This window comes from Oncorhynchus nerka, linkage group LG9b, assembly GCF_034236695.1.
Source record: "Oncorhynchus nerka isolate Pitt River linkage group LG9b, Oner_Uvic_2.0, whole genome shotgun sequence".
In the NCBI taxonomy this organism is placed as follows: Eukaryota; Metazoa; Chordata; class Actinopteri; order Salmoniformes; family Salmonidae; genus Oncorhynchus; species Oncorhynchus nerka.
Window position 1 is genome coordinate 17,888,167 of NC_088424.1, and position 26,721 is coordinate 17,914,887.

At 40.2% G+C, this 26,721-nt stretch overlaps 1 protein-coding gene and 2 long non-coding RNA genes across 8 annotated transcripts in view; 2 read left to right on the forward strand and 1 right to left on the reverse strand.

Annotated features, from left to right (window-relative positions):
• The window catches only part of LOC115114360 (zinc finger MYND domain-containing protein 11-like), a 26,866-nt gene extending 18,401 nt beyond the window's left edge, over nt 1-8,465 (reverse strand). For 3 of the 6 annotated variants that reach the window (XM_065013385.1, XM_065013384.1, XM_029642534.2), the window contains exons 1-2: nt 8,309-8,465; nt 3,531-3,666 (exon numbers count right to left, since the gene is read on the reverse strand). In XM_065013385.1, the coding sequence (XP_064869457.1) occupies nt 3,531-3,661 (131 nt within the window). In that variant the 5' untranslated portion in view covers nt 3,662-3,666; nt 8,309-8,465. The remainder of the gene's footprint in view (nt 1-3,530; nt 3,667-8,308) is intronic. The other 3 variants (XM_065013388.1, XM_029642533.2, XM_065013383.1) reach the window with 2 other exon arrangements.
• LOC135565682 (uncharacterized) lies at nt 340-23,168 on the forward strand. The gene is made up of 3 exons (XR_010461780.1): nt 340-458; nt 22,736-22,790; nt 23,096-23,168. It is a non-coding gene; the product is annotated as an uncharacterized LOC135565682 (long non-coding RNA).
• Nucleotides 23,169-24,198: 1,030 nt separating this feature from the next.
• Nucleotides 24,199-25,580, forward strand: LOC135565773 (uncharacterized). The gene is made up of 2 exons (XR_010461849.1): nt 24,199-24,316; nt 25,171-25,580. It is a non-coding gene; the product is annotated as an uncharacterized LOC135565773 (long non-coding RNA).
• Nucleotides 25,581-26,721: the final 1,141 nt, after the last annotated feature.

A 26,721-nucleotide genomic window follows, 5' to 3' on the forward strand; every position in this document is an offset into this window, starting at 1 on the left:
TATCACATAACGATTATGCCTAATAAACTTTGATAGCACCTAACTCTTACAGGCTGACTACACCGGCTCGCGTTGCAAAATAAATTTAGACATACATGTTATTCAATTACCCACACTGCTTGCACGCGCCAACGAGCGCCTGCGTTGCCAAGGGCTAAAATAGAAGTCAGTTCTATTTCTGACGCAGATCACACTGCAAGTCCTGCCTCTCCCATCTCCTCATTGGTTTATAGAAGCAGGTACCCACGTGCCATCTCCTCATTGGTTATACCCACGTGGGTGACTGAAAGACAAAATAGGTCGGTGGCGGTAATGCACCTAATTTATGAAAGTTGCCAGTCGCAATATAAAGTCAAAAGAAGAAAAAGCCTGGAAGGAGGAGAGCTGACTAGAAACGATTCGGTTGACCATTTTATGTATGGATTTATTGGCGGAGTAGAGGACCTTGTGCATTTCAGGTAAAATAACTCAATGTTTATATCCCAGGTCAAATTAGCTAGCAACAGCAAGCTAGCTAAATAGGACAGATTAGCTAGCAAGTTCAAGCTAGCTAGCTAAATTGCCATAAATGTTTAACGATTTTCGACCTGTCTCCAAATTAATATAATTGGTTCAGAGTTTGTTTTGATATTTTAACCTGCGTGTCGTGATCGCTTTTAGTGTGGGGGGACAAAATACATTTATGCACAATGGTGCACGCACACAGACAGTTTGGGTTCCGTGTTAGGGTCTAAATCTAATTATATATTCATCAACGTCCGATTCTACAATATAGGTTGGTTGAATTAATTTATGGTCTCAGGGTTCAAAATTCAGAGCTGCCCGATGGCCTGGCAACATCTGCCAAGCTCACCGGGCCAGTATATCTAGCTTTCATATGGCCCGCTAAGGACATTACATTTTCAAATTCCAAAACAGAACATGTCTATTTGTAATTAATCACAATCTTCCCAACGTCTGACACTTCACACTTGTTATCAACCAGCATTCGGTTCCCAAGCGGTGGCAAGAATGCCAAAGCCTTCCCCCTCCGTCTCATGTGACTCCCACCTCAGTACAGCCTGGATACTCGAGTCAGACCCACAGAGTTGAACTTCGGCCATGTCACGTGTCACGGCCATTTGAGTGCATAAACGATAGGCTTATATTCACTGTCAAATTCACACAATTGCACTGTATTTATAAACACTGTAAAAATCACATGATTTTATTAGGCTAGTGGCAGTGGGACTTTTTTAGGACATTAAACTAGCAACAAGATCATATTTAGAGTCTGATCCACAGTGCATTCGGAAAGTATTCAGACTTTTCCCACTTTGTTACATTAGAGCCTTATTCTAAAATGGATTCAATTGTTCATTTTCCTCATCAATCTACACACAATACTTTATAATGACAAAGCAAAAACATGTTTTTTTTTTAAAATGTTTAGAAATTTATATATTTTTTAAACTGAAATATCACATTTACATAAGAATTTACAAAGTCTTCTTGGCCATGTCGCTACAAGCTTGGCACATCTATATTTGGGGAGATTCTCCCATTCTTCTCTGCAGATCCTCTCAAGCTCTGTCAGGTTGGATGGGGAGCGTTACTGCACAGCTATTTTCAGATGTTCGATCAGGTTCCAGTCCGGGCTGTGGCTGGGCCACTCAAGGACATTCAGAGACGTGTCCCGAAGCCACAGCTGCGTTGCCTTGGCTGTGTGCTTAGGGTTGTTGTCTCGTTGGAAGGTGAATCTTCACCCCAGTCTGAGGTCATGAGTTGTCATCAAGGATCTCTCTGTATTTTGCTCCGTTCATCTTTGCCTCGATCCTGACTAGTGTCCCAGTCCCTGCCGCTGAAAAACATTCCCACAGCATGATGCTGCCACAACCATGCTTCACCGTAGGGATGGTGCCAGGTTTCCTTGGCATTCAAGACAAAAAGTTCAATCTTGGTTTCATCAGACCAGAGAAGCTTGTTTATCAAGGTCTGAGAGTCCTTTAGGTAACTTTTGGCAAACTCCAAGTGAGCTGTCATGTGCCTTTTACTGAGGTGTGACTTCCGTCTGGCCACTCTACCATAAAAGCCTGATTGGGGGAGTGCTACGGAGATGGTTGTCCTTCTGGAAAGGTTCTCCCATCTCCACAGAGGAACTCTACAGCTCTTTCAGAGTGACCATCGGGTTCTTGGTCATTTCCCTGACCAAGGCCCTTCTTCCCCGATTTCTCAGTTTTGTCAGGCGGCCAGCTCTAGGAAGAGTCTTGGTGGTTCCAAACTTATTCCATTTAAGAATGATGGAGACCACGTGTTCTTGGGAACCCTCAATGCTGCGGAATTTGTTTGGTACCCTTCCCTAGATCTGTGCCTCGACACAATCCTTTCTCTGAACTCTATGGACAATTCTTTCACCTCCTTGCTTGGTTTTTGCTCAGACATGCACTGTCAACTGTGGGACCTTAAATAGACAGGTGTGTGCCTTTCCAAATCATCAATTGAATCTACCACAGGTGGACTGTAGAAACATCTCAAGGATGATAAATGAAAACAGCATGCACCTGAGCTCAATTTCAAGTCTCATAGCAAAGGGTCTGAATACTTATGTAAATAAAGTATCTGTTTTTTATAATACATTTGCAAACATTTCTAAAAACCTGTTTTCGTTTTGTCTTTATGGGGTATTGTGTGTTGATTGATGAGGAAAATGTTTTATTAATCCATTTTAAAATAAGGCTGTAACGTAACAAAAAGTGAAGGGGTCTGAATACTTTCCGAATGCACTGTAGCTAATGATTAGCCCATTGGGGTAAACAATGCAGTATCATGGCTACACTGCTGAAGCATGGGGTTGCTAATCTGCATCAGGCTACAGGTGATAATGCTAATTGCTAAAATACCACACCTGCCTGCAATATGGACCATGTACTGGCCCTAAATATATTACTTTTCACCAATATGTTATTGGGCTTATTTCTGGTGGGGAATATTATATTTTAAACGGTTTCATATGTTAAGGCTATGTCATCATTGAGGGGATGGTTTTAATTTTGTTTTCCAAATAATCGGTTTAAATATCAGATTGTATGGTTGGCTATAGGCTATAAGGTGTTTGCCCAGACTGCAAATGAAACATGAAATCACCCATGATTAAAATTCTGCATGCATAGCTTGCGTTCCTGTGATCGGTGTGCCACTGGCAAATGTATCTGAATGTCAAGCCCTGTAGTCTAAATGTCAATAAGCTAAATAAATTCCATGTCAAGTATTGAACCATGAAACCATCATAATTTCAGCTATTGATCAAGTATGATCCTGAGAGCGGGGTGGGTAAGACCATCCATCATCCACCAAACTCAATACGTATTCAAAGTGAATAGGCTATGCATGGAAGGTGTATCACAATTGTAAACAACTAGAGACACCTTGTCGTTCTGGCTCCAAAACGGCAAGGTGTCTCCACAAATGCTTAGGCCCTACTCTTTTGGCGTTTGTGATGTCTCCATTTTCCATACGTATTGGAACAGAACTAGTATGACTGCAGCACTTACTTTGAGATCCTGTCCATGTTGGCAATTTGTTTCTGGTTGCGTATGACCTCAATGGCGGCCCACACGTACTGAACCACTTTAGGGTCCGCCTGCCTCTTCTTCACCACACGCGACATGATCTCTTTATTCATGACACCTGCAAGGGATGGGAGAAAGGTTTCAAAACATTAGGCTACATCTTTAAACACTGCGGAATCTCATCAAGGAGCACCATCAATAGAGAGCAGGGGCAGACTACACATTCAACCTAGCCTGGTGGAACAATCCTGATTGCTACGTTCACCATTCTATTTCACATCAACAGAATGGTGAACGCAGTGATCAGGATGATTCCATCAGGCTACCTCCAGCCATCTTCCTAGCTAAAACCGCCAAGATAAAGGATTCATCCAGGACAAGAAACAACAAGAATTTGCAGGTTCCAAAGCCCTTCAGGACAAGGATTGGTCAACCCAATCAAGACAACAAAAACTGCCTATTCTCATTTCAGAAGGTCCTGACCTCAGACATGTGCTTTGACTGGCCTAATAGATGTCCAATGTCCATGATGACACAACACAGCTCCAATGATCATGCAAGTGTCACAGGTGGCTTCCTATATGCTTCCTATGGCCTAGCCTAATTCTATTGGCCTTATATATATTTCCTTAAACTGCAATGTAACAGGAATCAGCATTTAGGGACCTGTAGTAGAAATGACCTACATATAGGCTATTCAGTGGGAGAAGAAAAGCATCATCCTGAAAAAAAAACTGTTATTACAAAGACACAATGAAAGTTGTGCAACTTCCCGACACTGCCATAGAACAAATCAAATCCGAGGAAATACAATATTACTCCAGAGAAAATAAAAGGAACAGTAGCAGTTTGCCTTCTTTCAACTAAAGAGCAGAATATTATTAATCCCAATTTGAGAAATTGTTTTATCACAGCATGCTTCATCAATAATTGAAGATGAAGACACATGAAGGGACCTGCAACTTAGAATCCGTAAAATAGTCTGATTCAAGTGCTGTTTTCCTATCGTACTTTAGAGGGAGAAACAAGAAAAAAACAACAGGAAGACATCCTAAAACAGTTCATCAATTACATTTGTTAAAAAGCTTAATGGATGTGGGTAAAAATGACTGTCTAAACCTCTCTGTGGAACTTCTAGGCAGGATGGACCTGCTACTAAAGCTGCTCTTGTGTTGCATTAAAGTGCTGTGGATTAGGTGTGTGTCATTGCCAAAGACCATGTGTGTTTTTGCATGCAGCATTTTTATGAAGAGGTCCTGCATCGATTCCCGGCTGCAGCCATACGTAGCACTTGCTTTCTTGGTAATTTTGTCAAGCTTTTTTTAAGTCCTCCTTTCAAGCACACAATGGCATAGCTCACTACACTCGCCATGCCACTGCTGTAGAACATACAAAGCATTTTGTCACAGACATTAAAAGATCTCGCTAAGCTTCCTTAAAAAGTATTGTCTGAATTGGTATTTTTTGTAGACAGTGTGGGAGTCCTCCTTCCAGTTCAGTTTGTTTTACACCCAAGTACATATACTATTACACCCAAGTACTTGTAAGAGTCTCCAGTACCAATCTCTTCACCATTAATAAAAACGGGATTAAAAACATCTTTATTTTTCCTCAAATCTACCACTAGCTCATTGGTCTTCAGTACATTCAGGTCCAGGTAATTGGCTTCCCACCATGTCACAAAGGACTCAGTTGTATATATGTGATGAGCATCGCCTCCTCTCATGACACAGCTTACTATAGCTTTCAGAGAATTTCTATGAAACAGAGTTTCAAATCCAATTTCACGCATTTCTCTTCTTAATAAGCCTCCATGAAACGTAAAATGTCACTTTAGAAAATGGGGGGGTCGTCACTAGTTACCACAGCCACAAAGTCATAATTATGGCTAAACCACACCTATTTCAAAAATCTCTTCTTGAAATCTCATTTTAAACCTAACCCTCATCTTAACCCTAACCACACTGCTAACTGTATGCCTAACCATATATTAAGACCAAAAAGATATAGGCCATCCAATTTAGATTTGTGGCTGTGGTAACCATAAAGCTGATATTACAACCTCACCATATGTAACCTTAATTTAACTAGGCAAGCAAGGGTGTGATGCAGCCTGGATTCGAACCAGGGACTGCAGGTACACCTCTTGCACTGAGATGCAGTGCCTTAGACAGCTGTGCCACTCGCTGCGCCATTATGTACCTTTTTGGTCCAGACTTCACACACAGAATGCAAATCCATAAATACTTTTGTTCAACTCTAACATTTAAAGACCAAAGGCCAAATTATGAGCATGGTTTACTAACCATTCACAACACTTTACTAAATACATAAGCCTACCTACAAACATCCTGGGATTTTACCAACTCATTGGGTCAGACACAGGAGGAAATAGCCTACACATCAGGTACTTCAATTGGTCATAGTCAGAATACAAAACATGTGATACTGAAATGTGAGCCACATTTCACAGATTTAGGCAGCTCACATCCAGTCCTTACAATACCATGGTATCTTGTATGTGAAGCCTATTGAGTTTACTCTGATATATAGTGCAACAAACACTTAGGCCATATACATTTTATCAAATGTTAACAGGTAAGGCAAGCGAGCAAATATAAATAAAACAATTCAAGAGTAGAGATTCTTGTTAGCAACCTTAATTCAACACCTAACGACCTAATCAAGAGATATTAGCATCTTGGGGAGACTAAAAGAGGCATGGTTCAGCTATAATCTGACAGGAAGTTGTGTATCTCTCTTTACAGGAAGCTTGAGGACGACATTTTTATTTTAATGTGATGAGTGATGAGGACCATCTGTTAAACATTTCATTACATTTGTATGGCCTTAGTAAGACAGTAAAAATAACCTGAGGGTTGAAAGACTGTAAATCATGTATCTTCCACTGCCTGACATGCAGCCTGCTGAGCTGTAAGAGACAGTGAAGAATTGCTGAGAGGAGTAGAGGTGACAGTGAGCAATATCCCATGCTATGCCAATCAGAGTAGGCGTTAATGAGTGCCAACTGTGCCATAGCACTGCTCTGTGCTCAACTCCACATCCACTGGCACCTTACACAGGAAAGTAACAGCAGGGGACGGCAGGTAGTCGAGCGTTGGGCCAGTAACCGAAAGGTTGCAAGATCGAATCCCCAAGCGGACAAGGTCAAAATCTGTCTTTCTGCCCCTGAACAAGGCAGTTAACCCACTGTTCCTAGGCCATCATTGTAAATAAGAATTTGTTCTTAACTGACTTGCCTAGTTAAATACAGATCACAGCTGCTACACACCTCTGTCTCAGGGCGACTGACACTACATGACTCAAATACAACAGAGGTGGAGGAACTACACTCCCCCATTCTATTATACAAGGTGTCCAGGAGCACAAAAAAGACAGAGCTTTTAATCATATATGAGATAAGTCTAGTTATTGGCATCTGTTTTCACTCTTCCAACACAACCAGTGCAGAACAGAGGAGGATGACATAAAATATACCATCTGAAATTAACCACTGTTGTATATAGGCTATCTATATTCTTGGTACGGGCAACCGGTCAAACAGCCGGTCAAAATCACCATGAATAATAGAAGCTATGGGAAACATAAATCCTGAAGAAGTCCTGCGGCTGTGCTAAAGCTGAAGTAATGGTTAAAACTAAGTCAAGAAATACTTTTTTGAAAATATAAAAACAAGATAGCTACTTGGACCGCTCTCATCTCATTCGCTGGACCGGAATATGGGTTCGGCTAACCATACCAGGCAACTTTTCACACCATCATCATGATTTACGGCGGCACATGTGCATAAAACAGTTGTTGGGTGTAAGATAGGCCTGCTATGTGTAGTACCTAGTTAATTATTTGGCTAAATTCATTGCAATCACTTATCACATCGACTATTATTACAGCTAACCATTTAACTAAATGGGGAAAAAACGAATAATTGTTACATTCAAATTGCATAATGTTGAAGAGCAAGCAAACATGTTGTTACCTAGCTAAAGCGTTAGCTAGCTAGATTGGCCAGCTAACAAGCTAATTGGACACATTAATACGCCTTGTCGTCACTGTGTTTTAATTTTGTCTGGCCAACTATTGACACATGGTTAGTGGGAGAGCAGGTAATTGTGCCTTCTTCCCTAGACCATCCAAATAGTCTGATTTCTGGATTATGTATTCAACACAGTCCGTGGATATTTCAACAAAAGCAGCCAAGGCCACAAGAGCAAACTGGGAGCTCCCAGTCAGTTAGCTGGCTCCTGTCAGCTTAATATTAGGTAGCTAGTTGGTACTAACAGGAAACTAGCTAACGTTTGGATAGGATCATCTCCATGGCGTGGGCCAAATACAGCTTGTCAAAACGTTAGTTAACTACCTAGGTCAAATACTTCAATATGCATGGCTTGATGTAAACTACTAAAGTTATCAACCTAAACATGGTTCGACAAAACATAGTAAATTAAGCTAAGGTAACTAGCCAGCGAGCTAGCCAACGCATTAGCTAGCCGAATCGGCAAAGCAGTTCTGTACTAGCAAACGTTAGCTGTCAAACATGATTAATAGCCGCGTAGCTGGGCAAATCAAATACAATATCGTTTTTTGACAGTGGCAAAGAAACTATAGTAGCTACCAAAACGTGCATGGAAGATCTTTTTTTTTTTTTCGAAGGCGCCATGTTCATAAAATAGCTAACTATTACTAGCCGTAATGTTTTCATTGAAGTAATACATGTTTCATGAAATAAATGTCAAACTTACCTTTACTACAGTATTACTAATATATGTGTCTGTATAACTCCGTGAAGGATTCAATGTAAAATACCTTACATTTGTATTTCCGGAATAGTTTAGACTGTCTGAATTATGGTTTATGTCCAGCTGGCCACAGCACAGGATTGGGGAGGTAAACAGCGCCAACATAGCAGGACAGGTTTTTACACAGGAGAACTCTAGTGGTAGAATTGTGATTTGACACGATTTTTACAGTCTATGCTTGACACACTTCTGTCTTTGTTATTTTTGTGAGGCAACTTTTGAGAGTGCATGTATGTAACAATAAAATATATATATTGAGAAGGCTTTTGGCCAAATGTTGTAAAAAAATATCAACATCTGTAAAAGCTGCCCCTTACTTGAATAATCTAAAATGCATCTGAACAGGGATTTCAGCGATTAACATTATTTCACTACAATCAATACTTCTCAATGGTTTCAACATATCCGGATATAACACATACCATTTAACGTATATGTTAAATGTTATATATATATATACATATATTAGGCAAACACCCCTCAATATAGAAGATCCTAAATTAGGCTACTGAGCACTTGCAGCTGCTGTCAGTGTCTGTATATGTGGGCGTGACAGGTGCGTGTTCCCGAATCAGTCCACCAAAAAATCTGATGTGGTTGTGAATTGGGGTCAAGTGAGCCGACACTTGCAAAACGCGGTCAAGCCATTGAGTCATCCACTCTTCAGTGTCCTCCTCATTAAAATCATGCGCGGAATATGCAACACTTTCCGGTATCGCGTGTTTTCTGGTAGGGAAACTTATTTGGATTCACTGTCATGCACAGAGACTATAGGTACAAATAATTCCAAGCACAGTTATTCAATCTTCCGTAATTAAAATTATACCATATATATGGTTATAATATCTACAGAAGTGACAAGAATGCCAATCGAAGAGGTATTGCTGTTTATATTCAGAGTTATATTCCTGTAAAGTTCAGAGAGGATCTCATGTCAAATGCTGTTGAAGTGATATGGCTAGAGGTTCACCTGCCTCACCTAAAGCTTATTGTGAGAAGTTGAATAGGCTATGCATGGAAGGTGTATCACAATTGTAAACAACTAGAGACACCTCGTCGTTCTGGCTCCAAACGGCAAGGTGTCTCCACAAATGCTTAGGCCTAAATGTATATATATTAATTGAACCTTTATTTAACTAGGCATGTCAGTTAAGAACAAATTCTTATTTACAATGACGGCCTACACCAACCAAACCTGGACGACGCTGGGCCAATTATGCGCCGCCCTATGGGATTCCCAATCACGGCTGGTTGTGATACAGCTTGGGTGTCTGTAGTGACGCCTCTAGCACTGAAGTGCCTTAGACCACTGCTCCACTCGGGTTAGGGTTAAATGCTTGATCAATGTATGTGATATCAAGAGAAAATGTACATGTATATGTTCAGGGTGACCTGAATATTGACTGGGTGTCCACTGTCCCCTCAAGAAAAAGATTCAAACTGTAACCAGTGCCTGCAACCAGCTGGTTGAGGTTATCAGTCAAACTACCAGTTATTTACAAACAGAACAGAAACTAAATAATCCACTTGTATTGAACAAATCTTTAATAAGGCTGCAGAAATCTTCTCTAAAGCAGTATCCACATCCATTGGATATAGTGATCATAATATAATAGATATAATAGTATAATATAATAGCCATAGGAAAATCAAAGTTCCAAAGACTGGATCTAAAACAGTGTATAAGCGATCATACGAGAGGTTTTGCAATGATTCCTATGTTGAAGATGTGAAAAATATTTGTTGGTCTGATGTATGTAATGATGAACATTTTGATGCGGCACTTGAAGCATTTATGAAATTGCTTCTTCTGGTTACTGACAGGCATGTGTCCATAATTAAACTGACTGTTAAAACTTCCAAATCCTCATGGATAGATGAATTGAAAAAACTGTATGGACGAGGTTAAGAGAATGGCAAATAAGTCTGGCAACACAGCATATTGGCAGACATATAGTAAATTGAGATATCTCACATAACTAAACTAAACAAATAGAAGAAAAAACTATACTATGGAACAAAGAAAAATGATAGAAAGAATAATAGTATTAAGCTCTGGAGTACCCTTAATGAAATTCAAGGCAGAAATACTAACTCAGCTTCATCCTTCATTGAGGCTGATGGCTCATTCATAACAAAACCCTTTGATATTGCCAACCACTTTGTTGACAAGATTAGCAAATTTAGGCATGACATGCAAACAACAGATGCTGAGCCTTCATATTCATGCATAGTGATCCAAATAATGAAAGATAAGCACAGAAAAATATATTGCTGCAGTATCTATAAATAAGGACAAACCACCTGGAACCGACAACCTGGATGGTACTGTACATGTCTGAGGTTGGTAGTGGAATACACTGCGACTCCTTTTAGCCACATCTTCAATCTAAGCTTAGAAGACGGAGTGTGCCCTAAGGCCTGGAGGGAGGTAAAGGTCATTCCGCTACCAGAAAATAGCAAAACACCCTTTAATGGTTGAAACAGCAGACCAATCATCCTGTTACCGGTGCTTAGCGAGCTTTTGGAAAATACTGAAAAAACGTAGGAGTTATGAATTAACATCAACTGCCTTATCATGGATGGACAGTTACCTATCCAATAGAACACAGAGGGTTTTATTTAATGGAGGCCTCTCTGATGCAAATGTGAGTGTGGTGTTCCACAGGGCAGCTGGATTGGACCCTTATTGTTTTCTGTGTTTACTAAGGACCTTCCACTGACCTTGAATAAAGCCTGTGTGTCCATGTACGTACAGTACCAGTCCAAAGTTTGGACCCACCTACTCATTCAAGGGATTTTCTTTATTATTACTATTACTATAGCGAAGACATCAAAACTATGAAATAACGCATATGGAATCATGTAGTAACCAAAAAAGTGTTAAACAAATCTAAATTTATTTTATATTTGAGATTCCTCAAAGTAGCCACCCTTTGCATTGATAACAGCTTTGCACACTCTTGGCATTCTCTCAACCAGCTTCATGAGGAATGCTTTTCCAACAGTCTTGGAGGAGTTCCAAAATATGCATTCAACATGTCAATACCTCTCATAAATAAAAGTAGTGATGAAGTCAATCTCTCCTCCACTTTCAGCCAGGAGAGATTGACATGCATATTATTAATATTAGCTCTCTACTTCAATTTGGTAAATGGCACTGTGTGCTCTTTTCAAAGGATGGATCCCAGTCGTTTATGGGTTATGGGATACAGGGGGTCGAGGGTGGTCTGCCGGGCATTGGGATGACAACCCAACTAGGGATGAGGCGGGCTTTTAGCGGGTGGAATAGTAGGGACCAATTGGAGGTTTACTTAGTAGAAATGCAAAGATCATGGTACAGCTATATAGACACTCAATCATCATGTTACTTTTTAATGGCACGTTTACAAACATATATTTTGATAAAAATAATTGAAAGTTGTGTCTCATTATGATAGGTGGTGAAATAAGTATAGCCAGTTACAATTGTAATGGCCTAGCAGATAATAAGAAAAGACAATCAGTATTTACTTAGACTTCAGTGCAGCTTTTGACATTATCGATCATAGTAACTCTTTATCCACATTATAGCAGGTGGTGTAAAGCCATAGCACATACGTTTTTCCAGCAGCAGACTATGATCGATAATGTCAAAAGCTGCACTGAAGTCTAACAAGACAGCCCCCACAATCATTTTATCATCAATTTCTCTCAGCCAATCATCAGTCATTTGTGTAAGTGCTGTGCTTGTTGAATGTCCTTCCCTATAAACATGCTGAAATTCTGTTGTCAATTTGTTTACTGTGAAATAGCATTGTATCTGGGCAAACACCATTTTTTCCAGAAGTTTACTAAGGGTTGGTAACAGGCTGATTGTTTCGGCTATTTGAGTCAGTGAAGGGGGCTTTACTATTCTTGGGTAGCGGAATGACTTTAGCTTCCCTCTGGGCCTGAGGGCACACACACTGATTTAGATGCACTATTGTAAAGTGGCTGTTCCACTGGATGTCATAAGGTGAAAGCACCAATTTGTAAGTCGCTCTGGATAAGAGCGTCTGCTAAATGACTTAAATGTAAATGTAAAATGCACTCTCTAGTAGGCTTACATTGTGAAGCTGTGTGTGTCTGTGTACTGTGTTTGTGTCATGACCGTAAAAACATCTCACTTTAACAATAGAACATTTGCTAAATAGCAGCCCATTAGGCTACTGCGGCCTCATTCTACCCGTGATATCAACGCCATTTTTGATAAGGTGCGAAAAGGAAATAAACGATTTGGTATCATTTTGATTATGGAAGAAGGGATAAGTGTTCTTCAAAATGTTTGTTTGGAATGATTTCTTGCCATCATCTCAATCTGTGCATGAGTGCACATTTGACTCAGTTTGCCTACCAGAAAAAGTATTGTGTATTCACGCACACAAACCCAGAAGGAAAATAAATGGCTTGACCTGCATATTGCAAGTGTTGGCTCACTTGACCGTAGTTAGTGTGGTGAGTAGGCTACATGTAGGTCTTCGACAGCGATACCAATGCTGTTACTAACATTAAACTCTACTAAATATTATTCACTTATGATTTTTGTATAACAATTGTCGGTCACGTTAAGCATGAATGTGGATGAAATACGCTTACAATAAACGAGACAAAAACATTTGCAATCTGTGTTTGGCGCCAAATAGAGGTGTGTAGTTGAATGTCCGGAGCCCCTTTTGCATCAAAGCAGTTGTTCCTCCTGCTTTACCTTGTCAAGATCTCAAAGAGCAGCTGTAGGCTATCAATCAGAGGTGCGGGTCACACTTTTCCCCGCATCCCAAGCAAACAAACCTGATTTAAACTAATTGCATTTTTTAACTGAAGATCATGATTAGTTGATTATTGGAGTCAGGTGTGTTGGCTGGGGAAAAAGTGTGACACCAATCAGACCCCGAGGACTGGAGTTGCCCAGGCCTGGAAGGAAGAAACCTAGAAAGGAACCAGACTCATAGGTGAGGCCCATCTATTCTGGCTGTTACTAGACCTACCATTAGGCCGTCATTGTAAATAAGAATTTTTTTCTTAACTGACTTGCCTAGTTAAATAAAGGTTACATTTTTGTTAGTGTAAATGGCATGCATTTTCTTGACATGTAAGCCATTTTTGGAAAGCAAGATGAAACATTTTGCCAGTATCAAATTAGGGAAGGCCCAAAGTTTTGTAAAAGACAAAAGATTGAGTAGGCCTAGACATGCTATAGTTCTGAGTCTGAATCTGAATTTAAAGAAAGTGGAGGAATTTGAATGGGTGATATATCAATCGATCACCACTGGGCGGCGATAGAGTAGCACTGAAAATGTATACCTTTACCTGACCTGTACAGTGTTACACATTACACTGCACCTGGGGGTGTTAGGAGTTATTTCTATACTAAAATTTGTCAACTACTTATTGCCAATTATTATTGGTGGACTAAATCTTGTAATTATCATATATAGTAAAAAAGGCTAAATCAAGCCACTTCCTAAGTTTTTTAGCTGACTCTGCTGGTGATCCATCTACATTTTGAAAAACGTTAAGGCGCTAAAGCATGGAAAGTCCTCTCCTTCCCTACCCAAGCAAGTTATACTGAACTCTGATATCATTATTTTATTAAAATTAGATAGGTCATGCTTTAAATCAACATTTTATGTCTGCCGTTTTTCTGTTTGAAAGAAATCTTGGTTTATTAATAGACCCGGGTCAGTCAGTAAACTGCTCGTCCCTCTCCCAGCCGCAAGTCGACTTGATTAAGGACCAGACAACCCCTAGTGAATCCTTGTACTCTGGAGCAACTGTCTACTTCTGACGTATTGGAACAAGTACTTATGATTGATGGGCTGATATGCTTGATGCCTTCTTATTACATTTTTTTTGCTCCATTGATTGTGGAAGCATTAACACATATATTTAACTTGACAATTATATTGAGTTTGGAAGGCGGCCCATGTGCCTCCTCTGCATAAAGGTGGCGGCCCGAGTGATCTAAATAATTATCGGCCCATTTCCAAGCTCTCTTGCCTAGCAAATATCCTGGAATCATTGATTAGTACTCAACTTAGATTCCTTTTAACTGCTACATATTTAATGAATGTAAAACAGTCAAAGTTCAGACCAGGTCAAGGCACCATCTCTGCTATTTCTATGGTTTTAAATGATGTCATAAATTGTTTAGATACGAAGAAACATTGTGTTGCCCTCTTCATTGACCTGTCCAAGGCATTCACACTGTGGATCACACGTTACTTATTCTACGATTGGCTCTTCGTTGACTTGAAGTTGGTACTAAATGCTGCTAAAACCAAGTACAGGTTATTTTCCAAATCATGTAATAATCTAACTGATGATTTGTGTACAAGTACGTTAGATGGTGCCCCCATTGGTCGTGTCCCCGCCTAAAATATCTGGGCATCTGGATTGATGATCAGCTATCTTTTTAAAAGCATGTTGATGAGTTAGTGAAGAAATTAAGAATTAAGTTGGGCTTCTTCTATAGGAATTGGGCTTGCCTTTCATTAAATAGTAGAGAACAGGTCATTCAGTCTACATTCATTCCTTTTATAGATTATGGTGATATTATATACATGAATGCAGCTTCCAGTGTTTTGAAGCCCTTGGACACAATTATCACAGCACAATTAGTTTTATAACATCTGACAGTTTTGACACTCACCACTGCATCGTTTATCATAAAGGTTGAACCTTGCTAAAAACACACAGGTCACTTCATTATTCTGTTTTTGTTTCTAAAGCCTTACTCAATAAATTACCAATTTACTTGATATTGTTGATCTACAGAAACTAGTATTACAACACAGGGTTGGTTAATGCTGGAGACGCCACGTGTATCCACAGGGTTGGTTAATGCTGGAGACGCCACGTGTATCCACAGAGTTGGTTAATGCTGGAGACGCCACGTGTATCCACAGAGTTGGTTAATGCTGGAGATGCCACGTGTATCCACAGGGTTGGTTAATGCTGTTGGTTAATGCTGGAGACGCCACGTGTATCCACAGAGACGCTGGAGACGCCACGTGTATCACGCTGTATCCACAGAGTTGGTTAATGCTGGAGACGCCACGTGTATCCACAGGGTTGGTTAATGCTGGAGACGCCACGTGTATCCACAGGGTTGGTTAATGCTGGAGACGCCACGTGTATCCACAGGGTTGGTTAATGCTGGAGACGCCACGTGTATCCACAGGGTTGGTTAATGCTGGAGACGCCACGTGTATCCACAGGGTTGGTTAATGCTGGAGACGCCACGTGTATCCACAGGGTTGGTTAATGCTGGAGACGCCACGTGTATCCACAGGGTTGGTTAATGCTGGAGACGCCACGTGTATCCACAGGGTTGGTTAATGCTGGAGACGCCACGTGTATCCACAGGGTTGGTTAATGCTGGAGACGCCACGTGTATCCACAGGGTTGGTTAATGCTGGTGTATCCAGGGTTGGTTAATGCTGGAGACACGTGTATCCACAGGGTTGGTTAATGCTGGAGACGCCACGTGTATCCACAGGGTTGGTTAATGCTGGAGGCATGTGTATCCACAGGGTTGGTTAATGCTGGAGACGCACGTGTATCCACAGGGTTGGTTAATGCTGTGTAGACGCCTGGACGTGTATCCACAGGGGAGACGCCACGGTTAATTGGTTAATGCTGGAGACGCCACGTGTATCCACAGGGTTGGTTAATGCTGGAGACGCCGTGTACGGGTGTATCCACAGGGTTGGTTAATGCTGGAGACGCCACGGAGACGCCACGTGTATCCACAGGGTTGGTTAATGCTGGACGCCACGTGTATCCACAGGGTTGGTTAATGCTGGAGACGCCACGTGTATCCACACGTGTATCCACAGGGTTGGTTAATGCTGGAGACGTGTATCCACAGGGTTGGTTAATAACGTGTATCCACAGGGTTGGTTAATGCTGGAGACGCCACGTGTATCCACAGGGTTGGTTAATGCTGGAGACGCCACGTGTATCCACAGGGTTGGTTAATGCTGGAGACGCCACGTGTATCCACAGGGTTGGTTAATGCTGGAGACGCCACGTGTATCCACAGGGTTGGTTAATGCTGGAGACGCCACGTGTATCCACAGGGTTGGTTAATGCTGGAGACGCCACGTGTATCCACAGGGTTGGTTAATGCTGGAGACGCCACGTGTATCCACAGGGTTGGTTAATGCTGGAGACGCCACGTGTATCCACAGAGTTGGGTAAATCTGCCTTTACCTACAGTGGAATAATCTCCAAGTAACGTTTCATTTGGATGTGTTGTTGTCTCTGGATCAGTTTAGGGGAAATTGATTTTTATACTGATAAATGTGTTTGTTTTGCTAGTTTATTGTGTATATAATATTTGCTAATTCTTTAATTTAGTGTTTTAAATTGTGTAGCATTTTATTTTCTGTATTGTTCCCAGGGCACATTTGCAAATGAGACCTAGGTCTCAATGTGCTTTTCCCTGGTTAAATAAAAGTTCATCAATATGTCTTTGTGGCCAGACAAGACACCTCTTTATCAAGTGATTGACATATAGACTACTGTACTAGATCTGGATGGCAGTCTGTTCTACGTTCCATTCTACAGTAAGTATATTCATTTGAGATTGTCATAAGGGGATACTGGGGATGTACTCTGTGGATTTATCTTTCAAGAAAAAGATGCATTCGTTTTACGGGCCGAACATATTCCAGCAGACAGTTGCTGTTGATCTCCTAACTCGTATGGGAATTCTTTCTTCTTTTCATTGAGGATGGGATGTATATGTTTACGCTTAAGAATGTTTAAAAGACTGTTTTGTACACAAACTACAAAGCATTTTAAACAGACTGGCAACCCAAAGCCTTTACAAGCAAAAGTAGATGCAATGTTGATAATTTAGCCCATGGCAAGACATCTGGGCATGGTTTTCCTAGTCTTTTGTTGCAGTAGGTCATGCATTAACTCAGCATGAATCATGCTTTCATCAACTTGACACTGTACATAAAACTGTATACATCAAACCCGAAATCTCCGTTGAGGGTAGCCTACGCATATTTGTATTTTTAAGAGGAGTGGTGAACTGTAGTAGCAGCTAATTCACATAGACACAATGTGGCAGAGGAGTGAGGGAAGAATGTGAACCAAGCATCTGAACACAGACCAAATTGATAGTGAAATGAAAAGCAATCATATTCATAGCAACCATATGCATCAATAAGATGTGACTCTCAAGCACATTTTTGCTTTACCACTCAGCTCAAGTAATCTCTTTGACATTAATGCCTGTTGTGCAGAGGTGTCTTTGAATCGGATACACAAACACACACAGCTTACATGGGAACCCCTCGGTCTGTCTAGCATTTCTGGGTCTTTCAGAATCCCCCTCTATCCTTGCCCAGAAACAAGTACTGATTGACCCAGTGCCACAGTTTGTGCGTAGCTCATTTGTGAGAAAGGACATGTTACATAAAACCTGTCACGACACTTTATTCACAGGACAATAGGAAATACCACAGTGTACACCAAACCCCGTAGGTCATAGTGGAGTGTTCAGTTATTCCATTGGTTGACAAGTCAACTCATTTGTATTCTGCAGTGCAGTGTGTAAAAGTTTCATTTGCAAATGAACACTGAACTTCATGTAAGCCATTTGTTCGAATCACATTGGGACATTCTCATAGTTTCACGGAATAGGGTGACACTATTCCGACTGTAATGGCGGCACTCAATTTGGAGTGACAGTACACGGGATATGGCCATACTCCATTATAGATCTTAGGTTTGGAACATCGCTCTCCAACCAAGGTGTATAGCACTTAGGAAACGTGTAAACCCATTTTCACAGGATACGCCGGTGACTCAGTATTTCTCCATTGAAGAATTTGACTTCATTCGAAGTCAGACTGACATGACATCGTCTGCACGTCAGCAGACAAAAACAGAAGAGGTCTGTCTGTATTGTTCATTCCACAACTTCTCTGTTCCAAAATCTATTGCAGGGTAGAGAAAGCCACGGTCTAATCATCTATGAAGTGGCAGCAATTTTGCTGCACTACAAGCAGTAGTCTAGGATTGGCAAGCCCAAAAAAACAACGTTCAGACTTTTGGGATATTTGAGCAATTCAATGGCAAATCTTATTTTCACTACTTTAGATAGTTGGTACTCAAGTGCCGGTACTCAGCTCCGGTGAGCTCCTGCCCACGTCAAGCCCTGGACATCAATGTATGACTAAGTGAAAGTGCATGTTTTTTAGGATTTCTCTCACAGTGTACTTTAATCCATTATGTGAATTGTGTATGCATGTGTACAGTCAGTCCTGTACATTGTCCACATGTCTATTCATCTATTCGTGCACTCTCCTGATAACCTTTATCAATTTTTGCCGGCCTCCTTTTCTTTGAGTGCTTTGGCCTGATGACATGGTGGTCACTGTCTGCATCTGGCCATTTCAGATGATTACGTCCTACTGAATGTTGAAGGGCAGCTTACTCCTTTATCAAAGTTCCTCAAGATGTATTTTGTCATGCCCTCTGATAGCGTATGTCTGCACTGCTTTCATTTAGAAAAAGGAGATTTATTTGTTTTCTCGTTTTGGTAGAGGAATAACACATGAATTATGTTTCCCGACATGAATAGCAGGCCTTCTTCATTGCTTCCACTCATAACGATGATATGAAAATCACTCTGCATTGTTTTATTTGAATCCGTGTAGTACAACTCATTATTTTAATCTTTAGACTTCGTGACTTTTTACATTTCTTGGCCCTTGCAAGTATGTTTCCAAATTAATCAATGTAATCGACCCAAAATATATACATTTTCTTTCCCTGGTTTTCAAAAGTCTTCTTTCCCATTTATAGTAAGCTAAATAAACTATAGTTTTGTGAAGGTATGCCTCCACATCTTTATAGCCCATGTGGAGTATTCACACACGATCCAGCATTCACTCTGTGAGGTTTGCCATTTAATTGCTAACAGTTAAACAAAACACATATCATGAGTACAATCTCCTTACTCCAAAGTGTCATGGTTCGGTATGCAGCCCAGCTGCATCATTTCATGTCATCTTTAAAATGGCAATCTGCAGTTCAAACAATAACAAAGCCGGTTCCCTGCCACTGTTTTTGGTAAACAGCTGAGGGATGTGGCTGCAGAAATGCAACCACTCTCAAATTCATATACAGAGCTATCGATGCAAGAGCTGACCATCCATGAGATCAGAATTATAGTTTTAACCATGTTTTTAGTCTATATAATGATTGTTTACAATTACATTGTTTTGTTTTTTTTTCTTAAAAAAGGAGTAAAACAAGCTTCTATTTTGAGTTCTGATGAGGTGAGACAGTTGAAATAAGCTCAGGAGGCATTTATAAGTTACATTCTTTAAGAATCAATGGGTATGTATACTTCTTTTAAAAGTCGCAATCGCAGATTTCTCCTTTTTAAACTCGTTTAGTGCAGACAAAGATCTCATATTAGTCTCCTGTCTACATTTCTCTATTTCTAACTATTGTCTGGACTGGACCTTCTCAGACATTTTTGGTCCCCATCCAGGTGTGTTTTATGTAGTCGCTACCAAAGTAAATCAAAGTAGCCAACTGTATAATAATATTCAGGTACTATATTTACATCTAAGCGCATTTAGACAAGGTGAGACATGTTATACAGTTTGACATGTTGGACAAAGATATGAGAGAGCGCAGTGTTACTGTGTGAGACTAAGACCGGTTTCCCAAATGGCAACCTACCATATAGTGCACTACATAAGGAATAGGGTGCCATTTGGGATGCACCCTAAGACTGCCTACTCGGCCACAGTTATTTGATAAATCACAGATAACTGTTTACAAATGAGTCACTTCCTCAAAGCACCAGAAGAATCCCAAAGTGCATCACGGGGGCATCCTTAAAGGGGATTGTTACATCCATCCTTAAAGGGGAAATCTGGAATTGTTACATCCATGTTAGGCAGTGTGATCACTTTGTTGTTGTTTGAATCCCAGATTGCCCAGTTAAAACAGAACAGCAGGGAATCGTCAATCTTCTTTACGTTAACAAGGGGACTGGTCATTGCCTGAGTGGACCTCTCTCAGTAGAGTTTTACACACTATTGTGTTCTCCCAGGCTTGTGGTACACTTACTATCAGTGCTGTCTAAATAAATCAAATAAAATCACATTTTATTTGTCACATGCGCCAAATACAACGGGTGTAGAGCCCTTCCCAACAATGCAGAGATAAAAATAGAAATCGTAACACAAGGAATAAAATTCACAAGAATGGAGCTGCAGAACATAGAGGGAATAGAAGTCCTTGATCAATGTGCAGTGGTACGAGGTATTTGAGGTAGATATGTAATAAATAACAGAGTAGCAGCAGCATTTGATGAGAGTGAAAGTGTGTGTTTGTGCGTGTGTGTGTGTTGTGTCGGTATGAGTGTATGTGTGTGTTATGTGTGTGTGTGTGTGTGTGTATGTACTGTACACTCTTAGAAAAAAAGGGTACCAAAAGGGTTCTTCGTCCTCCGTAGGACAACTATTTTTAGTTGCAGGTAGAACCCTTTTTGGTTCCAGTTAGAACCCTTTTCGGTTCCATGTAGAACCATCTGTAGAAAGGGTTCTACATGGAACCCATAAGGGTTCTACCTGCAACCACACATTTTTCTTTAAAGGGTTCTCCTATGGGGACAGCCCAAGATCCCTTTAAGGTTCTAGATAGCACAGAGTGTATAGACTTGTGAGAGTGCATAGTCAGTGCAAAATATGGACCAGTCTTATGGCTTGGGGGTAGAAGATGTCACGGAGCCTGTTGATCTTAGAGCCGATGCTCAGGTAGACAGCTGGACAGTAGCAGAGTAACAGTCTATGGCTTGGGTGGCTGAAGTCTGGCAATTTTCCGGGCCTTCCTCTGACACCACCTGGTATAGAGCTGTTAAATAGACGATAAAAGGGTGTTGTTTATGGTTTAGTACTTTGCTAAAATAAACATTGAACCCTCTTGGAATGTTAGCTATGTTAGATAGCTCCATATTTAGTCATTTATTATTTGGTTTTGTGCTAGCTCATTTTGTGAATATGCTTCAGATGTGCTGTACTGAGATTCAAATGATGAGAATGGTAAACAGCTTCTATGTAAATGGTAGCTTGAAGTAATATGGATACCTTCCAAAATGAGAGTCTGAATTAGATGTTGGATTGAATTGAATGTTTAGTCTAAATACTGTATCTGAAAAGTCATTTTAAGTACATTTTGGGGCGATGAATATGTTTTTATACTACCTAATCAATGGAAAATATTTTTGAACTAACTCCCAAAAGCTTTTAGCAATAGTCAATAATGCAAAGCAACAGAATAAATTGCAGTAATGTGATACAAATAAAATGACAAGTCAACAATAACCTAAAGCCACAGTATTTTTGTCTCAGGACCACTAAATGTCCTCCAGACACAGATTTGGGCAAAATTCCGTAGATTTTTGGGAAAATGATGAAATTGAGGAACCCAGATTCAGCGAGAGGGAAGTCCTTCCAGCTGTGACCGGTGTAGATTGCCTTTGCGTTATGTTTTGATCGGCTTATGTATGACCATAGGATGTTGCTATTAAATTCCTTGATAAAGAAAGGAATAACTTCCATAAACCAAAATGTTGTGCTGCCCTTATACGCCAAGTGCACATGAATAGCCATGCTAGTCCAATGAAGACACGGAGCCTACAGTAGAAAGTACAGTAGCTAGCTAACATGTACAGTAGGGACACATTACAAGATACAGTCAATTAATGCATGAAATGCATAGATATCACAATATATTGGTAGGAAAGCATTATAATACACTGTCAAAACCATATAAACACATTATTTGTGATTTTAGGATTAATTTAAATGTACAATTGTACTGTAACATACCTCTACCACATGAGTATAGTAAACAGGGAAAGAGGCAAGGGATGATTGAGGGGGAATACAGGAGGAGAAGGAAGTCAGCATTAGAAAGGGCACATACACCAACAAAAGGAATGTACACTAATATCAGGCATGAGAACTGTTCAGATTTGGTGTCATTATACAACATGAAATGCAACACTTGTAGCACAGCCATGACAGCAGATGGTGCAGAAAGGAGATGACCCATGTTCCCTGAGCTGCCTCACTTCCCAGGGGAAGCTATTATTTGTCTAAATGGGTCGAGTTAACACTTTTCCTCATTTTAAGGAAGGAATATTTGAGGGAAATGTAGTTTGTATGTTGTAACAGGTCTACAAATAATAACAAGTCTACACATGTAATGTTGACCCAACAAGCACAGCAACTACTAATGTATTCCTCATTATGGCATTGAGCTCGTTCTTATGACTTTGCATTTATGTTCTTTCTTGTATTTCAGTGGTGGAATGCCATCCAACAGAATAATGACTGACTTTTCAAAATCGACAGTGATGGTGAGTTAAGTCTTGAAATGACAGGTCATCATATCTTTTAATGAAGTAAATTGTGCAAAGCTAACTTTTTAGAACTAATTGATTTCACTGAACTGACTAACTTCATGGGCCTCCTATGATTATAACCTATAAGTGCTGAATTACTGGCATAACTTAAATGAGAAACAGATGACACACCAAGTTTTGGGTATTTGTGAAGTTCTATGTTTGAGCCTTCCGTGGGTTATCTTTCTTTTCACAGACTAGCTAACATTTTATTGATTGAATGTTATTTTTCATGCTCACATCTTGTCTTTTATTTTTAGGTGAAACCTATTTAGGGCATTACAAATATAGCACGGTTAATGGAGCCATTCCAGAGTCCCCATGCGATTGACATGCGATTCCAGAATCCCCATACGATTGGTGTTTAAATGAGTGCATCGAGTCGAATACCAGAAAAGTCTTAAAATGTTCAAATTCTAGTGATGCAAGGTGGTTGGTAAGGCATTCAGGATTGAATTGTTTTAGGCTGACTGACCTATTGATCATGGTTAGTGTCTAGTTTACATGTTAGAAACCTCTGAAGTTTGTCAATGAAAAGTAGCAAACGTCACCAAAGGAGTCCATATCAGTGTTTCCCCTGTTTCCCCTATCAGTGTTTCTCCTGTAATTGTGTACAGACAGATTATTTCACTTATAATTCACTATCACAATTCCAGTGGGTCAGAAGTTTACATACACTAAGTTGACTATGCCTTTAAACAGCTTGGACAATTCCAGAAAATTATGTCATGGCTTTAGAAGCTTCTGATAGGCTAATTGACATCATTTGAGTCAATTGAAGGTGTACCTGTGGATGTATTTCAAGGCCTACCTTCAAACTCAGTGCCTATTTGCTTGACATCATGGGAAAATCAAAAGAAATCAGGCAAGACCTCAGAAAACAAATTGTAGACCTCCACAATTCTGGTTCATCATTGGGAGCAATTTCCAAATGCCTGAAGGTACCACGTTCATCTGTACAAACAATAGTAAGCAAGTATAAACACCATGGAACCACGCAGTCGTCATACCGCTCAGGAAGGAGACGCGTTCTGTCTCCTAGAGATGAACCTACTTTGGTGCAAAAAGTGCAAATCAATCCCAGAACAACAGCAAAGGACCTTGTGAAGATGCTGGAGGAAGCAGGTACAGTAAAACCAATATCCACAGTAAAACAAGTTCTACATCAACATAACCTGAAAGGCCGCTCAGCAGGGAAGAAGTCACTGCTCCAAAACCGCCATAAAAAGCCAGACAATGGTTTGCAACTGCACATGGGGACAAAGATCGTACTTTTTGGAGAAATGTCCTCTGGTCTGATGAAACAAAAATAGAACTGTTTGGCCATAATGACCATCGTTGTGTTTGGAGGAAAAGGGGGAGGCCTGCAAGCTGAAGAACACCATCCCAACCGTGAAGCACTGGGGTGGCAGCATCATGTTGTGGTGTTGCTTTGCTGCAGGATCGACAGGTGCTCTTCACAAAATAGATGGCATCATGAGGTAGGAAAATTATGTGGATATATTGAAGCAACATCTCAAGACATCAGTCAGGAAGTTAAAGCTTGGGTCTTCCAAATGGACAATGACCCCAAGCATACTTCCAAAGTTGTGGCAAAATAGCTTAAGGACAACAAAGTCAAGGTATTGGAGTGACCATCACAAAGCCCTGACCTCAATCCTATAGAAAATGTGTGGGCAGAACTGAAATAGCATGTGCGAGCAAGGAGGCCTACAAACCTGACTCAGTTACACCAGCTCTGTCAGGAGGCATGGGCCAAAATTCACCCAACATATTGTAGGAAGCTTGTGGAAGGCTAACTGAAACGTTTGACCCAAAATGTTTTACAGAAGTTAAACAATTTCAAGGATATGCTACCAAATACTAATTGAGTGGATGTAAACTTCTGACCCACTGGGAATGTGATGACAGAAATAAAAGCTGAAATAAATCATTCTCTCTACTATTATTCAGATACTTCACATTCTCAAAATAAAGTGGTCATCCTAACTGACCTAAGACAGGGAATTGTTTGTGGGATTACATTTCAGGAATTGTGAAACTGAGTTTAAATGTATTTGGCAAAGGTGTATGTAAACCTCCGACTTGAACTGTACATTTCTGCTGACACATACTTTTAAATGGTTAGTCGTTGGCTCAATGACTGTAGGTCTATGGGAATATCTAGCATGTCATTGCGTTTACGCTAGTAACACTGCTGAAAAAAAATCCATGGCGAAACACTGCACATCAAAGAGACAAACTTGTGAAATGATTGAAATGTCCCCGTTGTCTAGTGCTAACTGCTGACAGGCCTTCAATTGAAATAACCTCCCTTTGTACTGTTTTACCACAGGAAGAAATCCCACATGTTGGAGTTAATGTGTGCAGCCATCATCTGGGTCCAACCAATCATATTACAGATTAGATAAGGTCACACGAACGGAACACTTTCCTGCCGGGAAGTGGAATTGATCGAAAAATATGGGGATGAATTTCATTGGAACTATGAAATTGAGCTATAAAATATATCCCCTGCTGTGAGTAAATATTACACTACACCTAAAAACAGAAACTTGATGGCTTTTACATCTGAAAGTACTCATTCCACGTAATCTGATTGGCTATATGTTAAATATTCGCACAGTAATATGCACTCCCAGAACATATGTTAACTCTGTCACTACGCTGTAATGGTTCATTATCTGTTAAATGTTGGGGAAAATACAGTGGTGTAAAGGACTTAAGTAAAAATACTTTAAAGTACTACTTAAGTAGTTTTTTGTGGTATCTGTACTTTACTATTTATATTTTCTACAACTTTTACTTTTACTTCACTACATTCCTATTGAAAATAATGTGCTTTTTACTCCATACATTTTTCCTGACACCCAAAAGTACTTGTTACATTTTGAATGCTTATCAGGACAGGAAAATTGTACAATTCATCAAGAGAACGTCCACGGTCATCCCTACTGCCGCTGATCTGGCGGACTCACTAAACACACATGCTTTGTTTTTAAATTATGTTGGAGTGTTTCCCTGGCTATCCATAATAAACATTTAAAAAAGTGGTGCTTTTTAATTATAAGGAATTTGAAATGATTTATACTTTTACTTTTGATACAAAGTATATATAAATTGAAATATTTTTATACTTTTGCTCAAGTTGTATTTTACTGGGTGTATTTTACTTAAGTAACTTTCTATTAAGGTATCTAGACTTTTACTCAAGTATGACAATTGGGTACTTTTTCCACCACTGGGAAAATCTAATTCTGGTCAAAACTCTCAAGGTAAATGAAACCCCTATATGCTAATGTAACATTGCTGATAGACAGCCTGTTCTTCAGAAAAGTGTAATGATGGATACAGTGTGAGGTATGCTACACTGACCTCTGCAGTGCTGGCTGCCTTGCTTATATTGGCCTTGCTTCAGCTCCACAAACCATGTTACACTGATGCCTCCCACATCCCCTTTCTTCCTCATGACAAACCGAAGGCTCTACTGTCTCCTACCATTCCCCTTGGGAATATTATTCTGCTTATCACGTTCATCAGTGACCAGGGGACTAATGGACTATGGATAGACCTGCGTAAGGTGTGTAGAGTGAACCATGGAGGTGAAAGGGTCTTTGGTGAATGGTGGCCGGGATGTTAGATAAATACATAACTAGGTTAAGCAGGTACTGGCACTCAAACCATAAAAAGGAAAAAAACGATATTCTTAATTGAATCCCATGCTTATGGAGTACACAAGGGCCAGTGCAAAGTGTCGTCAGTGCTCAACTAAAAAAGAGGTCTTGGAATGAATGTATGATTAGTTGGCTGCAGTGGGTGAAGGGTGGAGTGAGTGGAGCGGACAACTACAGGAGATTGTCAGGTTGAGAAAAGCAGTGCTGCTGCT